The sequence below is a fragment of the Corythoichthys intestinalis genome, chromosome 9, assembly GCF_030265065.1.
Source record: "Corythoichthys intestinalis isolate RoL2023-P3 chromosome 9, ASM3026506v1, whole genome shotgun sequence".
NCBI lineage: Eukaryota > Metazoa > Chordata > Actinopteri > Syngnathiformes > Syngnathidae > Corythoichthys > Corythoichthys intestinalis.
In genome coordinates, this window is record NC_080403.1 from 54,905,650 (window position 1) to 54,920,364 (window position 14,715).

The following is a 14,715-nucleotide window of genomic DNA, read 5'->3' on the forward strand; positions in this document are numbered from 1 at the left end:
TAAAAAAATTGATATTCTATCAAGTAGTCTCAATTGGTTTAAAAAAAAAAAAAAAAAAAGGTCGAAATACATCAAAAGAATAATTGGCTAACTTGCATAGCAAAAGCCTGCTAGCTTAAATGCTATAAAATGCTAACTTTTTCAAAAAAAAGTTATAATGCTCTGAACAAATCATTTAAATACCTATTGCCACAAAAAACAGCTAAATATACCTCTAAACTGAATTACAAATGCATAAACAATCATGTTAGCTGAAACAAAAAAACCTTATGTTGGTCTTAACAGGGAGCAGCTGTATTCAGCCATGTTAGATGTTATGTCATATGGACTGTTGACACTAGAGGGCAGTGGATGGATAAATGAAATAATAAATAAATAAAACTAAATGCAGCCCTAAAAGAATCCTCGAAGCAGCAAAATTTGATTTAAAAGCTTTTTTACTAATTACTCGAGTTAATCGATTAATCGTTGCAGCAATAATGTTGCTTTTTTAAAAATTGTTTTGCATGCATTGCTCTCATACGTTTGGTAAGGGGGAGACGATCTGCTGACTCATAATAGAAGATAGTGACATCTTGAGGCTAATTGGTGGTACCACCATAGCATAAATATGGAATCGCATCAATGTAGCAAGTCAGTGCAAATTGGACGTCACCTTATGGCCAAAATATGCATTGCAGGAACGGATCTCCTTTCGGCGATAATGACAACTAGTGTTGCACTTTTTTTTTTTTTTTTTGGCAAGGCAACTTTATACAGCACAATTCAACACAAGGCAATTCAAAGTGCTTTACATCACATGAAGACCATAAAAATCAAATTAAAATCAATAGAACGTTAAAAAAAAAAGACAATCGAAATAGGACATGAAATTATACATAAAAATTGCATTTAAAATAGAATAAAAAAATAAATACATTAAAAAATAAAACAAATACTACTACTACTACTACTACTACTGCTAATAATTGAAATCAGCAATGGAGATAAGAATACAAAGAATACAAAATAGAATGAAATATATAGACAGTTATGGATATGCAGTGCTAAACAAAAGCGTTTTTAGCCCTGATTTAAAGGAGCTAACAGTTTGAGCATACTTCAGACCTTCAGATAACTTGTTCCAGAGGTGAGGAGCATAATAACTAAATGCTGCCTCACCCTGCTTGGTTCTTGCTCTTGGAACATACAGGAGACCAGTTCCAGACGACCTTATGGGTCTAGATGTTTCATAGGAATCTAACAAATCAAGCATATATTTTGGTCCAAGGCCATTAAGTGTTTTGTAGACGAGCAGCAGTATTTTATAGTCTATCCTTTGACTCACTGGAAGCCAGTGTAACGATTTCAAAACCGGTGTAATGTGGTCCAGTTTCTTTGTATTTGTGAGGACTCTGGCTGCAGCGTTCTGTACCAGCTGACACTTCCTGACTGATTTTTTTATCAAGACCTGTAAATATACCGTTGCAATAGTCCAATCTGCTGAAAATGAATGCATGCATAAGATTTTCCATGTCTTGTTGAGTCAGAAGCCCATTAATTCTGGCTATATTTTTTAGGTGGTAATAAGCAGATTTAGTGACTGACTTTAGATGGCGATCAAATTTTAGGTCTGAGTCAAAAATTACGCCAAGGTTTCTGACTTGATTTGTAGCTGTAAGTGACATTGTGCTAAGGTGCCTGCTTATCTTTGACCTTTGCTTTTTTGCCCCAAAAATGATCACTTCTGCCTTCTCCACATTTAACTGGAGAAAATTCTGGCACATCCATTCATTGATTTGATGAATGCATTTACTCAGGGAGACTAAGGGACTATAATCATGTGGGGAAACAGAAATGTAGAGTTGTGTGTCATCTGCGTAGGTGTGATAGTAGATGTCATACTGTTCCATAATCTGAGCTAGGGGAAGCATATAGATGTTAAATTTGGGTGGTCCAAGAATTGACCCTTGAGGGACTCCACGTGTGAATTTGGTTCGTTCTGACTGATGGTTTCCGATTGACAAAAAGAAATCCCTATCATGTAAATAAGATGTGAACCACTGAGGAACAGTGTCAGTAAGCCCTACCCACTGTTCCAGTCTGCTGAGTAGTACTCCAAATACCGATTCTGTGATATCTGCTAATGCCGATACTGTACTGATTTTTTTGGATTTTTTTTTCTTTACTACTTAATGACTGCATACTCACTTGACTGTAAAGTAATTGCTATGTCAAGCCATTGACGGCCCTAGAGGTCCAATCCATTTGAAGTGGGAGGCTATCAACCCTCCCATTGCAAATGGATTGGACGTCTACCTTAAGTAAACGCATTTAATTCACAGTAGAAGGATGTTATCAGTACCGTATTGGTACCGATAAATAGTATCGGTACAGGCGCAACACTAATGACGCTAGGCGATACAACATCGTACAACACTAGTACAAACTCTTGATGTTTTTCCTGCTTTGCAGCCTGCGAAGTCCTGCTGGGCTCGGAAAACCCGGTCTGTAAACCTTGTGAGTTCTCGGCCCCGCCCCCTGAAACGCTGATTGCACAGCGCCAGCAACTCTAACTCGATTCTGTCTTTTTACGCGTAGTCTGGAAGCCCAAAACGCTGAGCGTGTCGCAGTCGGGCTCCGAGCTCCGCGTCAGCTTCGAGCAGGCTCCACCCTCTTTCGCCTTCCACCTCTACTACGTCTACTACAAGCTGCGGCAAGACGGACCCTTCAGACTGCAGCGCTGCAAGCCGGTACGACGCCCTGAAGCGTCGACGCCGTTGTCGTTCGGAGTTATTGAAAGCATTGTGTTAGCAGGACGCGGCGCAGCCCAAAACGACGTGTGTGCTTCAGGGACTCACGCCGGGGACTTACACCATTGAGGTATGTGAATAAACTGCTGGCAATTCGGTATGGAGGAGCGAAATTTTATGAATAAATTAGGGCTGTCAAAATTATCGCGTTAACTGGCGGTAATTAATTTTTTTTAATTAATCACGTTAAAATATTTTACGCATTTAACGCACATGCCCCGCTCAAACAGATTAAAATGACAGCGCAGGGTCATGTCCACTTGTTACTTCTGTTTTTTGGTGTTTTGTCGCCCTCTGCTGGCGCTTGGGTGCGACTGATTTTATGGGTTTCAGCACCATGAGCATTGTGTAATTATTGACATCAACAATGACGAGCTACTAGTTTACAAATTTTATTAAAACGAAAACATTGAGAGGGGTTTTAGGATAAAATTTCTATAACTTATACTAACATTTATCTTTTAAGAACTACAAGTCTTTCTATCCAATGATCGCTTTAACAGAATGTTAGTAATGTTAATGCCATCTTGTTGATTTATGGTTATAATAAACACAGTACTTATGTACAGTATGTATGTTGAATGTATATATCAGTCTTATCTTTCCATTTCAACAATAATTTACAGAAAAATATGGCATATTTTATAGATGGTTTGAATTGCGATTAATTACGATTAATTAATTTTTAAGCTGTGATTAACTCGATTTAAAATTTTAATCGTTTGACAGCCCTAGAATAAATACATTATTAGGCGGTAGAGTGGTTAGCACGAGATCAAGCGTTCAATCCTTGGCGCCGGCCTTCTTAGGTAGAGTTTGAATGTTCTTCCTGTGCTTTTACATTTTGAAAAAAATGTACTTCTAAGAGTAGTTTTACCATGCCATACTTTTTACTTGAGTAGATTTCGTTTTTTTGTTATTATTTAGCTGTTTTTCTGTATTTATTTAATTTGTGATTGCTCAGTTTTTATTCTATGTATTTGTGTCAACCTAAATTTTATTTTGAACATTGATTGAATTCCTTTTAAAGTAGAATTTTGAATATTTGGTTCCCAGCTGCGAGACGAGAGCAACACCACCAGGAGGCAGACGCAGTACTACGTTAGCCAAGGTGATACATTTCTCCATTAGATTCCAAACTCTTAAGAAAATAATAAAGTATAGTTAATCTGTTGGCATTTTTTTCATATTACATTACGATATTATTGCTACTATATGACTATATTTCATACACTGAAGCGCATACTTACTACTGTTTTAACTTTTTAACTGACAACCCGATATTGTCTAACTCCAAAAAGCAGATACTGATATCAAACCAATACCAATATGTTCGGTCGTGGCGTTAACATGTTATGGTTCAACCCCTTTCCCTAGCAACAATAAACTAATGTTCCATATAAATAGGGGTGCACGATATCCATTTTTTGAAACCGATACTGATATCGATAACTTCCTGCTCCTCAATGCCGATACCGATATCGATAACCGATAATAAATATATATATTTTTAAATGTATAACCTGAGTTTTTGAACACATGGAGGTTTAAAAAAAAAAAAAAAAAAAAAAGTAGTGGTGGATTCAACATAGAGTTGCCTTTGATCTCACCAGATTTTTCATAATGACATGAACAAAACAGTGCGTTTCACTTCTGCATTGCCCGACAGCCAGCTAAAAATGAATGCATTTCCATAAACTACAAGGCTTGGTCTTTTCTGGCTTTTATGGGAAGACACTCGTCTTAATAATGTGAAAGTACAACAGAAAAATACACATTCAATACTCAATATACAACAAACTGCACAATACACTTATTTACACTACTATTTTATGTATAGCATAGCACACTAGCTTGAGCTCCTAAAGCATTGGCTGGCTTCTGTTACACAAAAACTTAATAAGTTCAGTACATATGACCCTTCACCACAGAAGTAAACATATGGTGCACATCCATATGTTATAGGAAACATAAAATTCTTACTGACATATTTCCGAGGCGGAAACGTAACAGAAAGCATTCACGATTGTCAATGCGACCGCTAGACACCGCAATGTGTATGTGAATGAGCTTGTAATGTGAACAAAACTACTGTGACCAAAAATAGATGCAACGAATTATTCTGACCAGCAGGTGGGAGCAATGCCCCGCAAATGGGCAACTGCTTTCCTATTCTAGTGTGTAAAGTCACTGTAAAGCCAGCACAATATATATTATCGGTCCTATTAATAAAGTTATTGGATTTATCGGGATGACGTCATAAATCCTATTATCGGACCAATAATTACCGTGCACCAGTACATATAAATAAAAAGAATTAAATGCCCGGAATAAGGAATAATTCGCAAACAAACCCCGAAGCGCACCTTGGTCACGAAAGTAAAGATCAACCGCTATATCGGGCTGATATATGGACTTGTTTCAAGATCGGCTGTCGGCCACTATAGAGCCAATATATTAGAGGACTATCAGTCAATATAGCCTATAGCTGATATGTGAGAAGAACGTTTAGTGTAACTTTAGTGTTAGCTGTTTGGGTGCCAATCTTTCTTATCAGGTTGACCGATATGTTGCTAATGTATCGGGCCGATGTATGTACAGTGGGGCAAATAAGTATTTAGTCAACCACAAATTGTGCAAGTTCTCCCACTTGAAAATATTAGAGAGGCCTGTAATTGTCAGCATGGGTAAACCTCAACCATGAGAGACAGAATGTGGGAAAAAAAAACAGTAAATCACATTGTTTGATTTTTAAAGAATTTATTTGCAAATCATGGTAGAAAATAAGTATTTGGTCAATACCAAAAGTTCATCTTAATACTTTGTTATGTACACTTTGTTGGCAATAACTGAGGCCAAACGTTTTCTGTAACTCTTCACAAGCTTTTCACACACTGTTGCTGGTATTTTGGCCCATTCCTCCATGCAGATCTCCTCTAGAGCAGTGATGTTTTGGGGCTGTCGTTGGGCAACATGGACTTTCAACTCCCTCCACAGATTTTCTATGGGGTTGAGATCTGGAGACTGGCTAGGCCACTCCAAGACCTTGAAATGCTTCTTACGAAGCCACTCCTTTGTTGACCCGGCTGTGTGTTTGGAATCATTGTCATGCTGAAAGACCCAGCCACGTCTCATCTTCAATGCCCTTGCAGGAAGGAGATTTTCACTTAAAATTTCTCGATACATGGCCCCATTCATTCTTTCCTTTACACAGATCAGTCGTCCTGGTCCCTTTGCAGAAACACAGCCCCAAAGAATGATGTTTCCACCCCCGTGCTTCACAGTGGCTATGGTGTTCTTCGGATGCAATTCAGTGTTCTTTCTCCTCCAAACACGAGAACCTGTGTTTCTACCAAAAAGTTCTATTTTGGTTTCGTCTGACCATAACACATTCTCCCAGTCCTCTTCTGGATCATCCAAATGCTCTCTAGCTAACCGAAGACGGGCCTGGACGTGTACTGGCTTCAGCAGGGGGACACGTCTGGCAGTGCAGGATTTGAGTCCCTGGCGGCGCATTGTGTTACTGATAGTAGCCTTTGTTACTGTGGTCCCAGCTCTCTGTAGGTCATTCACTAGGTCCCCCTGTGTGGTTCTGGGATTTTCGCTCACCGTTCTTGTTATCATTTTGACACCCAGGGGGTGAGATCTTGCATGGAGCCCCAGATCGAGGGAGATTATCAGTGGTCTTGTATGTCTTCCATTTTCTAATAATTGCTCCCACAGTTGATTTCTTTACAACAAGCGTTTTACCTATTGCAGATTCATTCTTCCCAGCCTGGTGCAGGTCTACAATTTTGTCTCTGGTGTCCTTCGACAGCTCTTTGGTCTTGGCCATAGTGGAGTTTGGAGTGGGACTGACTGAGGTTGTGGACAGGTGTCTTTTATACCGATAATGAGATAAAACAGGTGCCAGTAATACAGGTAATGACTGGAGCCTCGTTAGACCTCGTTAGAAGTTAGACCGCTTTCACAGCCAGAAATCTTGCTTGTTTGTAGGTGACCAAATACTTATTTTCCACTCAAATTTGGAAATAATTCTTTAAAAATCAAACAATGTGATTTTCTGTTTTTTTTCCCACATTGTCTCTCATGGTTGAGGTTTACCCATGCTGACAATTACTGGCCTTTCAAATCTTTTCAAGTAGGAGAACTTGCACAATTGGTGGTTGACGAAATACTTATTTGCCCCACTGTGTTGATATGTTTTGGGAAAATCCTACATTGACAAAAATCATTAAAAGATGAAAAGGAATACAAAAAAATATAGAAAATTTGTTAGCATTAAAAATGTTTCTTTGAAAAGGTAAAAATCAAATCGTAGATTTATTTGTAACATTTTTATTTGAGAAAATTTACCCAAAATTCTTTAGTCAATTTTTATTTTTAAATAGTTTCACATTTCTTTGCATTTTTTTTTTATTGTTGCCTGAATTGATATGTAACATACATACAACAAAAAGTCAATGGCATTAATTTGCCTTTGTGTGAGCGCAGCGCACTCCCCATGGGCGGGTCCGATCCGCGCCATGGCCATCACGGTGCCGCTGGTGGTCATGTCGGCCTTCGCCACGCTTTTCACCGTCATGTGCCGCAAGAAGCAACAAGGTATTGCCCGAATGTTCTTTTTTCAATATTCTTCCGCATTTCCGTTCATGTGTGACGGTTCGACTCCCTCATTAGAAAACATCTACAGCCAGCTAGACGAGGAGAGCAGCGAGTCGTCCAATCAGAGCGCGGCGTCCGGCGCGGAGAGGCCACGCCCCCGGCCCAAAGTCTTTCTCTGCTACTCCGACAGAGACGGACCCAAACACGCTGGCGTCATACAGAGCTTCGCGTATTTCCTGCAGGATTTCTGTGGCTGCGAGGTAACACTCTCGACCACTAAACAAAAATGTAATCTTATATACATTCAAAAATTAAAAAAAAAAAAATAAATTAATCCCTTCTGACTTCAAACGGAACAAAGTGCATTTTTTTTGTGCAAATTTTGCCAAAATAAATTTTAAAAAATGAATAAAAGTGACGCGATGTTAAGTGTTTTCTTTCTACTGTAGTCTTTTTTTTTTTTTTTAATGAACAAATATTTAATATATATACATGTTTTTATTTTTAGTTTTTTTAATGCTAGAAAAAGCATATGCATGATTCCCCCCCCCCCCCTTTTTTTTATTATACATCTTAAAAAGAAATTTTTAGTTATCATTAAATGTAAAACAAAAATACAGGAAAATTACAATGGAATTAAATAAAACTACTGTTTTCAAGTTTGTTTTTTGAATTAAAAAAAAATAATTTTTACTGTTTTCTTTGCTTTTTTGTTTAAAAAAATAAAATCCATCCTCATGAATATTTACCCTTTTTTATTGTTTTATATCAGAAAAAGCATAACGATGAAAAATCGAAGGATTTCCCCCTTTTTTGTATACTGTATATTTAAAGATTAAAATTTTTTGTTAAAAAAAATGTAAAAACAAAAAAATAAAAATTAGCAGTTAATGGAATCAAATTTTAAAAGATACAATATTTACTGTTTCCTTTTTTTTGTTTGTTTAAAAAAAAAAGCATGATTAACATCTAATTTTTCGAATATATTTTAAAAATTAACTTTTTTTATCATAGAATATTACTATTTCCTTCCTTTTTAGTTTATTTTGAATTATGTAAAAAAAAAAAAAAGATTTAGCTATTTTTAATTTTCAGTTTAAGAACTTCAAAAAAATTATTTTATGCAATATTTCAATCTTTTGTGATTTTTAGTAGTTTTCGAGTTTTTACAGTTTGCGTTTGATTTTTTTCTGTTGCATGTTTTTTTTTTTTTATAACATTTTTTGCCTCAGGTGTTTTCTTTTTTAGATGTTTTTTTTTTTTCTTTAAAAAAATAACATTTTTTATGGCAGAAAAAGCATATATGGAAAAATTAAAAAATTATTAATATATAATTTTTAAAAAATACATTATTTAATGTTTCCTTTAATTTTTATTTTGTTTCATCTTTTTTTTTTTTTCTTCTTAAGAAATGTAAAATTACAGAAGCGTATTGCAGTCACCCCAAAAAGTCCAGTATCAGCTTTTAACATGAGTTATCACATTTTTATTTGATAGTATCATGTATTTACGTGAAAGTTGTCAAATTTTTACATGATAGCTGTCACATTTTTACATGTTATCATCTTTTTATGTGGTAGTATTACGTTTTTACATGATTTTCACATTTTTACTAGGTAGTATTGTTTTTACATGATGCCATTGTGTAAAAACTACATCTACGACTACTAAAAAACAAAACTTCTCAACTTCTTTGCAATAAATTTTTTGCGATTTCTAATTGTTTTCAGGGGGTTTTTTTGGAATTTTTTAGGGTACGTGATTTTTGGGGGATGGGGGGGTTATTTTTTCTCGCAGTTTTTGCTTGTTAAAATGTTTTGGACATCTAGCACCGTGAATAGCAGTCTGTCGATGGCATCTGTTTCTCACCAGAGTTTGTGCTCAGGTGGTGTTGGACCTGTGGGAACATCTCGAGATGTGCAGGGAAGGTCAAATGTCGTGGCTCGGCAGGCGGCTGGACGAAGCAGACTTCATCATCGTCGTCTGTTCCAAAGGATTGCGGTAGGACGGGCGCACTTCCGCGCCTCGCCACCAGACGGGGCCGGTTACACTTCTTATCTCGTCCCAGCAGCTACTTTGTGGAGAAGAAGAGCAGGAAGGGAAAGACGCCGGCGGGCCGGCGCGGCGCCGACGGGTCCGGCAACGACCTGTTTGTGACAAGTGTGGCTATGATTGCCGAGAAGTTGCGGCGGGCCCAGCGCGAGGACGACGACAGTGATGAGGACGGGGATCGGACGGGGCGCGCTCGCCAGCTCCACCGGTTCATGGCCGTGTACTTCGACTACTCTGACGACAACGATGTTCCCACCGTACTCAGTCTGGCGCCCAGGTAGATGTAGAGCATGTGTTATTAAACAACCATTGACTGCAACAGACATCCAATCCATTTTGATTGGGAGTGGCGGAATTCTTTATTTTTGTAATATACGTTTTTTTTTGTTTGTTTGTTTTTTTAAGTAATTTTTTGTCATACTTTATTTTTCACGAAATTAATAAAATTAAAGATTTTTTTCTAATTACAAATTTTCTAATAGTAATACTTTTGATATTTTGATTTATTTAAAGGAAACTATTCAATAAAAATAAATCCTTGGCATTTGTAGTATTAGTATTGACTGGTATATGTATTGAATAAATATTACAGATTACACATACTGTAAGTTTGTCTTTTGAATGTGATGAATTGAAAAAGAAACAACATATTATTGTTTTTCACATTTTGTTATTAACTTATTGGCCGCCATTGACAGCAATAGATGTCCAATCCGTATTGATTTGGAGGAGGGGAAATAACGCAAAAACTATGTAAGCCTTATAAAACAAAAAAAGCAGAAAAATAAAATCGCAAAAGTATATAAGTCAGAATGAAAGGCTAGGAAAATGGAAAGAAACTGAAAACTGCAAAAATGTAAACCACACAAAATTTAAAAAAAAACGTGAAAAGCTGTGTAAAACATGAAAAATGAAAAGAAAAAGCGAAAACCTCGCAAACCTAAAAAAGGCAAAAACCACAAAAAAAGTTTATAACCATGGAAAATGGACCAACTGCGATAAAAGGAACCCCCCCCGCCCCCCCGCAAATACCAGAAAAAACACAAAATTGTGAATACTGCAAAAAAAAGAAAAAATGGCAAAAAAAACCTAAGAAATCCCAAAACACTTGGAAAAACACAAAACCCACCCAAAAAAACATAACCACTCAAACCTTAAAAAAAAAACCTGACATCTACGAAAAACACAAACATAAAAAAATAAAAAAACAATAACTATCAAGAAAAACATGGAAAAATCTTTTTTAAAAACATGTTACAAGGCAATTAAAAATACTGCAAAAAAACATGAAACCCCCCCCCCAAAAATGCAAAAGAATTCACTCCCCAAAAACACTGAAAACCACAAAACCCACCCAAAAAAACATAACCACTCAAACCTAAAAAAAACCCTGACATCTACAAAAAACAAACATAAAAAAATAAAAAAACAATAACTATCAGGAAAAACATGGGAAAATCTTTTTTAAAAGCATGTTACAAGGCAATTAAAAATTAAAATAATTATTATATTAAAATTAAATTAAAAAAAGAATGAACTCCCCATAAACACTGAAAACCACAAAACCCACCCAAAAAAAACGTTATCATCACTTAAACATAAAAACCATGAAAAACTAAGAATCAAAACGATCAAAAACTACGAAAAACAAAAATGAAAAACCCGATTTTGAAAACGATTGATTGGGGAAAAAATCCCCAAAATGATCAGGACAAAGGTAAAAAACATGCAACCAAACCATGCAAAAAAACAGAAAAACTGCAACAAAATATAATGCACCAAAAATTGGAAAACTGCAAATAAAGTCATAAAAACTGCAAAAAGTAAAAAAAACATGGAAAATGCGACCAACTGTGATTAAAGGCAAACAAACAAAAAAAATGCAAATATTTTAAAAAAAAAACACACACAAAATGGCACAAAATTTAAAAAAAAACAAAAAAAAAAAACAAAAAAAAAAACATGCAAAATATGGGGGGGGGGAATGCAAGAAATAGTAATGTAAAAACTGCAATAAAATGTAAAACCCCAAAAACTCAAATACTGCAAAATGAATACCTGAAAAAAAATGCAAAAACTGCGAATACTGAAAAAAAATCTACAAAACTAGAAAAAGGCACACAAAAAAAAAACACGGTAAACCACAAAACCCACCCAAAAAATGATAATCACTTGAACATAAAAAAAACCGTGAAAAACTATTAATCAAAACTATCAAAAATTACGAAAAACACAAAAATTTAAAAAAGCAATTTTGAAAACGATTGATTGGGGGGGGGGGGGGGGGGATCAAAACAAAGGCAATTAAAAAAAATGCAAATCCTGCAACACAAAAAAATTGTCAAAAAACTCAGGCCACAAGCCCCACCCCCAAACCGGAAAAACTGCAACAAAATGTAACACCCCAAAAATTCGAAAACTGAAAAATAAAGACCAGAAAAAAATTGGGAAACTGCTAAAAGTCAAAAATCCATGGAAAACGCGAACAACCGTGATAGAATGCAAAAAAGAAAAAACACCAGAAAAATGCAAACCTGCAAATACTGCGAAAAGAAAAACATAAAACAGCACAAATTAAAAAAAAAAAATGTGGGGGGAAACCTATTAAAAGAATGAGAAAAAACACAAAAAACAGGACTGCGCAACTGCAATAAAATGTAAAACCCTAAAAACTAGAATACTGCAAAATAAATACCTAAAAAAATGCAAAAACTGCAAATAGTCAAAAAAAACTTTTAGTTTGTCTTTACGGGGCTCTCATTGGCTGCCAGCGCGTAAAGTCCAATCCGAACGTTTATTTGTCCCCTTGGCATTGAAAAATTTGCATTCAGAACCAGTCCTCCCAGTCGGTTGCCATTCACAGCGGTCTACATATACCATGTTCTTCTCAGGTTGAAGCTGATGGAGCAGCTGCCTCAGCTGTTGGCCCGCCTGCACTCGGGTCCGTCGGGTCGAACCGAGCGCGAGCCTCGGCCCTTCCACGCGTCGCGCCGCAACTACTTCCGCAGCAAGTCGGGCCGCTCGCTCTACGTGGCCATCTGCAACATGCACCAACACGTCAGCCAGAACCCCGAGTGGTTCCGGAAGCCCGCCGCCCGGCACTCTGACCCGGAAGACTGCTGCCCCTCGCCGCCGCCCGCCCGGGCCGCCCCGCCGTCGCCCTGCCTGCTTCTGAACCGGGTTCTGGCCAAGTCGGCGGAGGGGGTTCCCGAGAAGAACGCGCTGACGCTGGCGCCCGCCTCCCCCGTGGCCTTCAACCGGACCCACGCCGCGCCGCTTCCCAGCCCGAGTTCACCGTCCAGCCTAGAACACGTCTCCAGGTAGCCACAATGTCTAGTAGTACTCACTCACACATTCTCAGTTTTCATTGAAATCTTCAACAATACATTAAAATAACCCATATTAAGGAGCAATATGTAAGATTTGCGCTAAATAACCATTATACTTAAATACACATTAAAGAAACATGATTTTTGGAAATACTTCTAACACGATCTCCAATGGTTAAGCTGAGATTTTCCCATTCCATCCCAAAAGTCAATTGTCAGCCATGGAAAGTTTTTGTGATTCTGTGTTGATAACGGATGTCCCGCCCTTCCTCCACCAATAACCCAATTACAAGATCAGTTCTTTGTCTTCATCCAGGTTGCCACGAATCTGTTGGCTTTGTAAACTAAGGTTGCAGATATAGGACATCCACTTAAACTACAAGTTATACTACAACAACGTATACTTATTCTTTGTCAAATATGGTTACAAGTACTACAAGTGCCTGTGCTTGCGTGTGCCTGAACTATGTGTCCGCATACCAGGGGTCGCGTTAACCGAATATTTTCCGTCGTTGACCGGTTTTTTACAACGGTGACGGAAAAAACTGAAATCCGTCCGTCATTTTGACAGGTTGCAATTCACACCCCAGACCACAGGGTGGCGAGTCAGCATATTAGCTATTGTCTCTCTTAATGCATGACGTCGTTGGCTCTTCTGTCAGAATATTGTAGCGTCACCGGGGTCTGGCGGCGGCACCGTGATTGACACATCAACGCGAGGTTCTTATTGGTGCACCCGGTGTGCCAGCGCGTCATCCAATCACCCAATCACATGACGTCACAACTCCGCCCCCCTGACCGGAGCCGCCATATTGTGTGTCAGCTAGTCATATTTACACATTACCGCTACGTACATGCCTTCTATTACGGCGTGTTTTTCTGCTCGTTAATATTAATCATCAAAATGGTGAAGATGAGAGCGAGATGGACTGCTGTAATTCGACAAGAAGTCTGGGCACCAAACGATCACCACAGACTATGTAGTAGTCTTTTTATATCTGGTAAGATGCATTTAATACATATTTAGAAGATTTTGGGCTGACAACCACAATTAAGATCATTGTGTGACGTTGGTGATTGGGGTCTATATCGTTGCCTCTTTTTCTTTGGGGGCGGAGTTGTTGGTAAGCAGAGTAAAAAGGGAGAAAAATACCACGACTTCCGTGTCTAATTTTTCGCCGCCAAGCAAGTGTTACAATATTAATTAAAAATGAATGAAAACTAAATACTATTGAATATGTCATCATTATCATTTAAAAAATTTAAGTGACGGGTAAAAATAGACTATGACCGGATTTTTATGACCCTGTCAGTCAAAATGACAGACAACGAAAATGTCTAGCGCAACCTCTGAGATATATATATATATATATATATATATATATATATATATATATATATATATATATATATATATATATATATAATGCAGACCCATAGAAATGTAGTCCAGTCAATACACATACACACAGTAGGCTATGTGCCAACTAAACATTTTTATAAATTACTATCACGACAATTGTCCTTGACAAATTGTTATTCCCATTCAATTGATGTTCTCATTCAATGTTCTAGATTGCACACAAACAAAAACAAAATAAACTGACAAACTATTCAATCAGCATGTTTCCAAACGTAGCAGTTCAAAACTACGTTTGCCATAATGCCTAGCCCGGTTTAGCTTACTGATAGCTAGCTGAGGCAAAAATCAAACTTTGCTATAAAAGTTTACAATCTTCGGCAGCGCGCCGATGCGACACCAAACGGGATTTTACAGTCAAAGCTCCGACAGAAGTCAACAGTTGCCATTATATACGTATTTATCATAAAAAAAATTTAAAAAAAACTTCAGGCATTGTGGCCAAATCGTCAACCCAGTAGATGGCGGTAATGCCTCATGATAGGGGTAAACTGCCAACAAAAACAAGAACTACTAC

At 37.4% G+C, this 14,715-nt stretch overlaps 1 protein-coding gene across 4 annotated transcripts in view; it reads left to right on the top strand.

The window, feature by feature from the left end:
- Positions 1 to 14,715, top strand: part of il17rd (interleukin 17 receptor D) — a 56,948-nt gene that overhangs the window by 39,793 nt on the left and 2,440 nt on the right. The window contains exons 6-14 of one of the 4 annotated variants that reach the window (XM_057846516.1): positions 2,455 to 2,499; positions 2,581 to 2,732; positions 2,794 to 2,862; positions 3,849 to 3,903; positions 7,287 to 7,397; positions 7,473 to 7,657; positions 9,283 to 9,398; positions 9,466 to 9,726; positions 12,341 to 12,769. In XM_057846516.1, coding sequence (XP_057702499.1) covers positions 2,455 to 2,499; positions 2,581 to 2,732; positions 2,794 to 2,862; positions 3,849 to 3,903; positions 7,287 to 7,397; positions 7,473 to 7,657; positions 9,283 to 9,398; positions 9,466 to 9,726; positions 12,341 to 12,769 — 1,423 coding nt within the window. The remainder of the gene's footprint in view (positions 1 to 2,454; positions 2,500 to 2,580; positions 2,733 to 2,793; positions 2,863 to 3,848; positions 3,904 to 7,286; positions 7,398 to 7,472; positions 7,658 to 9,282; positions 9,399 to 9,465; positions 9,727 to 12,340; positions 12,770 to 14,715) is intronic. The other 3 variants (XM_057846517.1, XM_057846518.1, XM_057846519.1) reach the window with 3 other exon arrangements.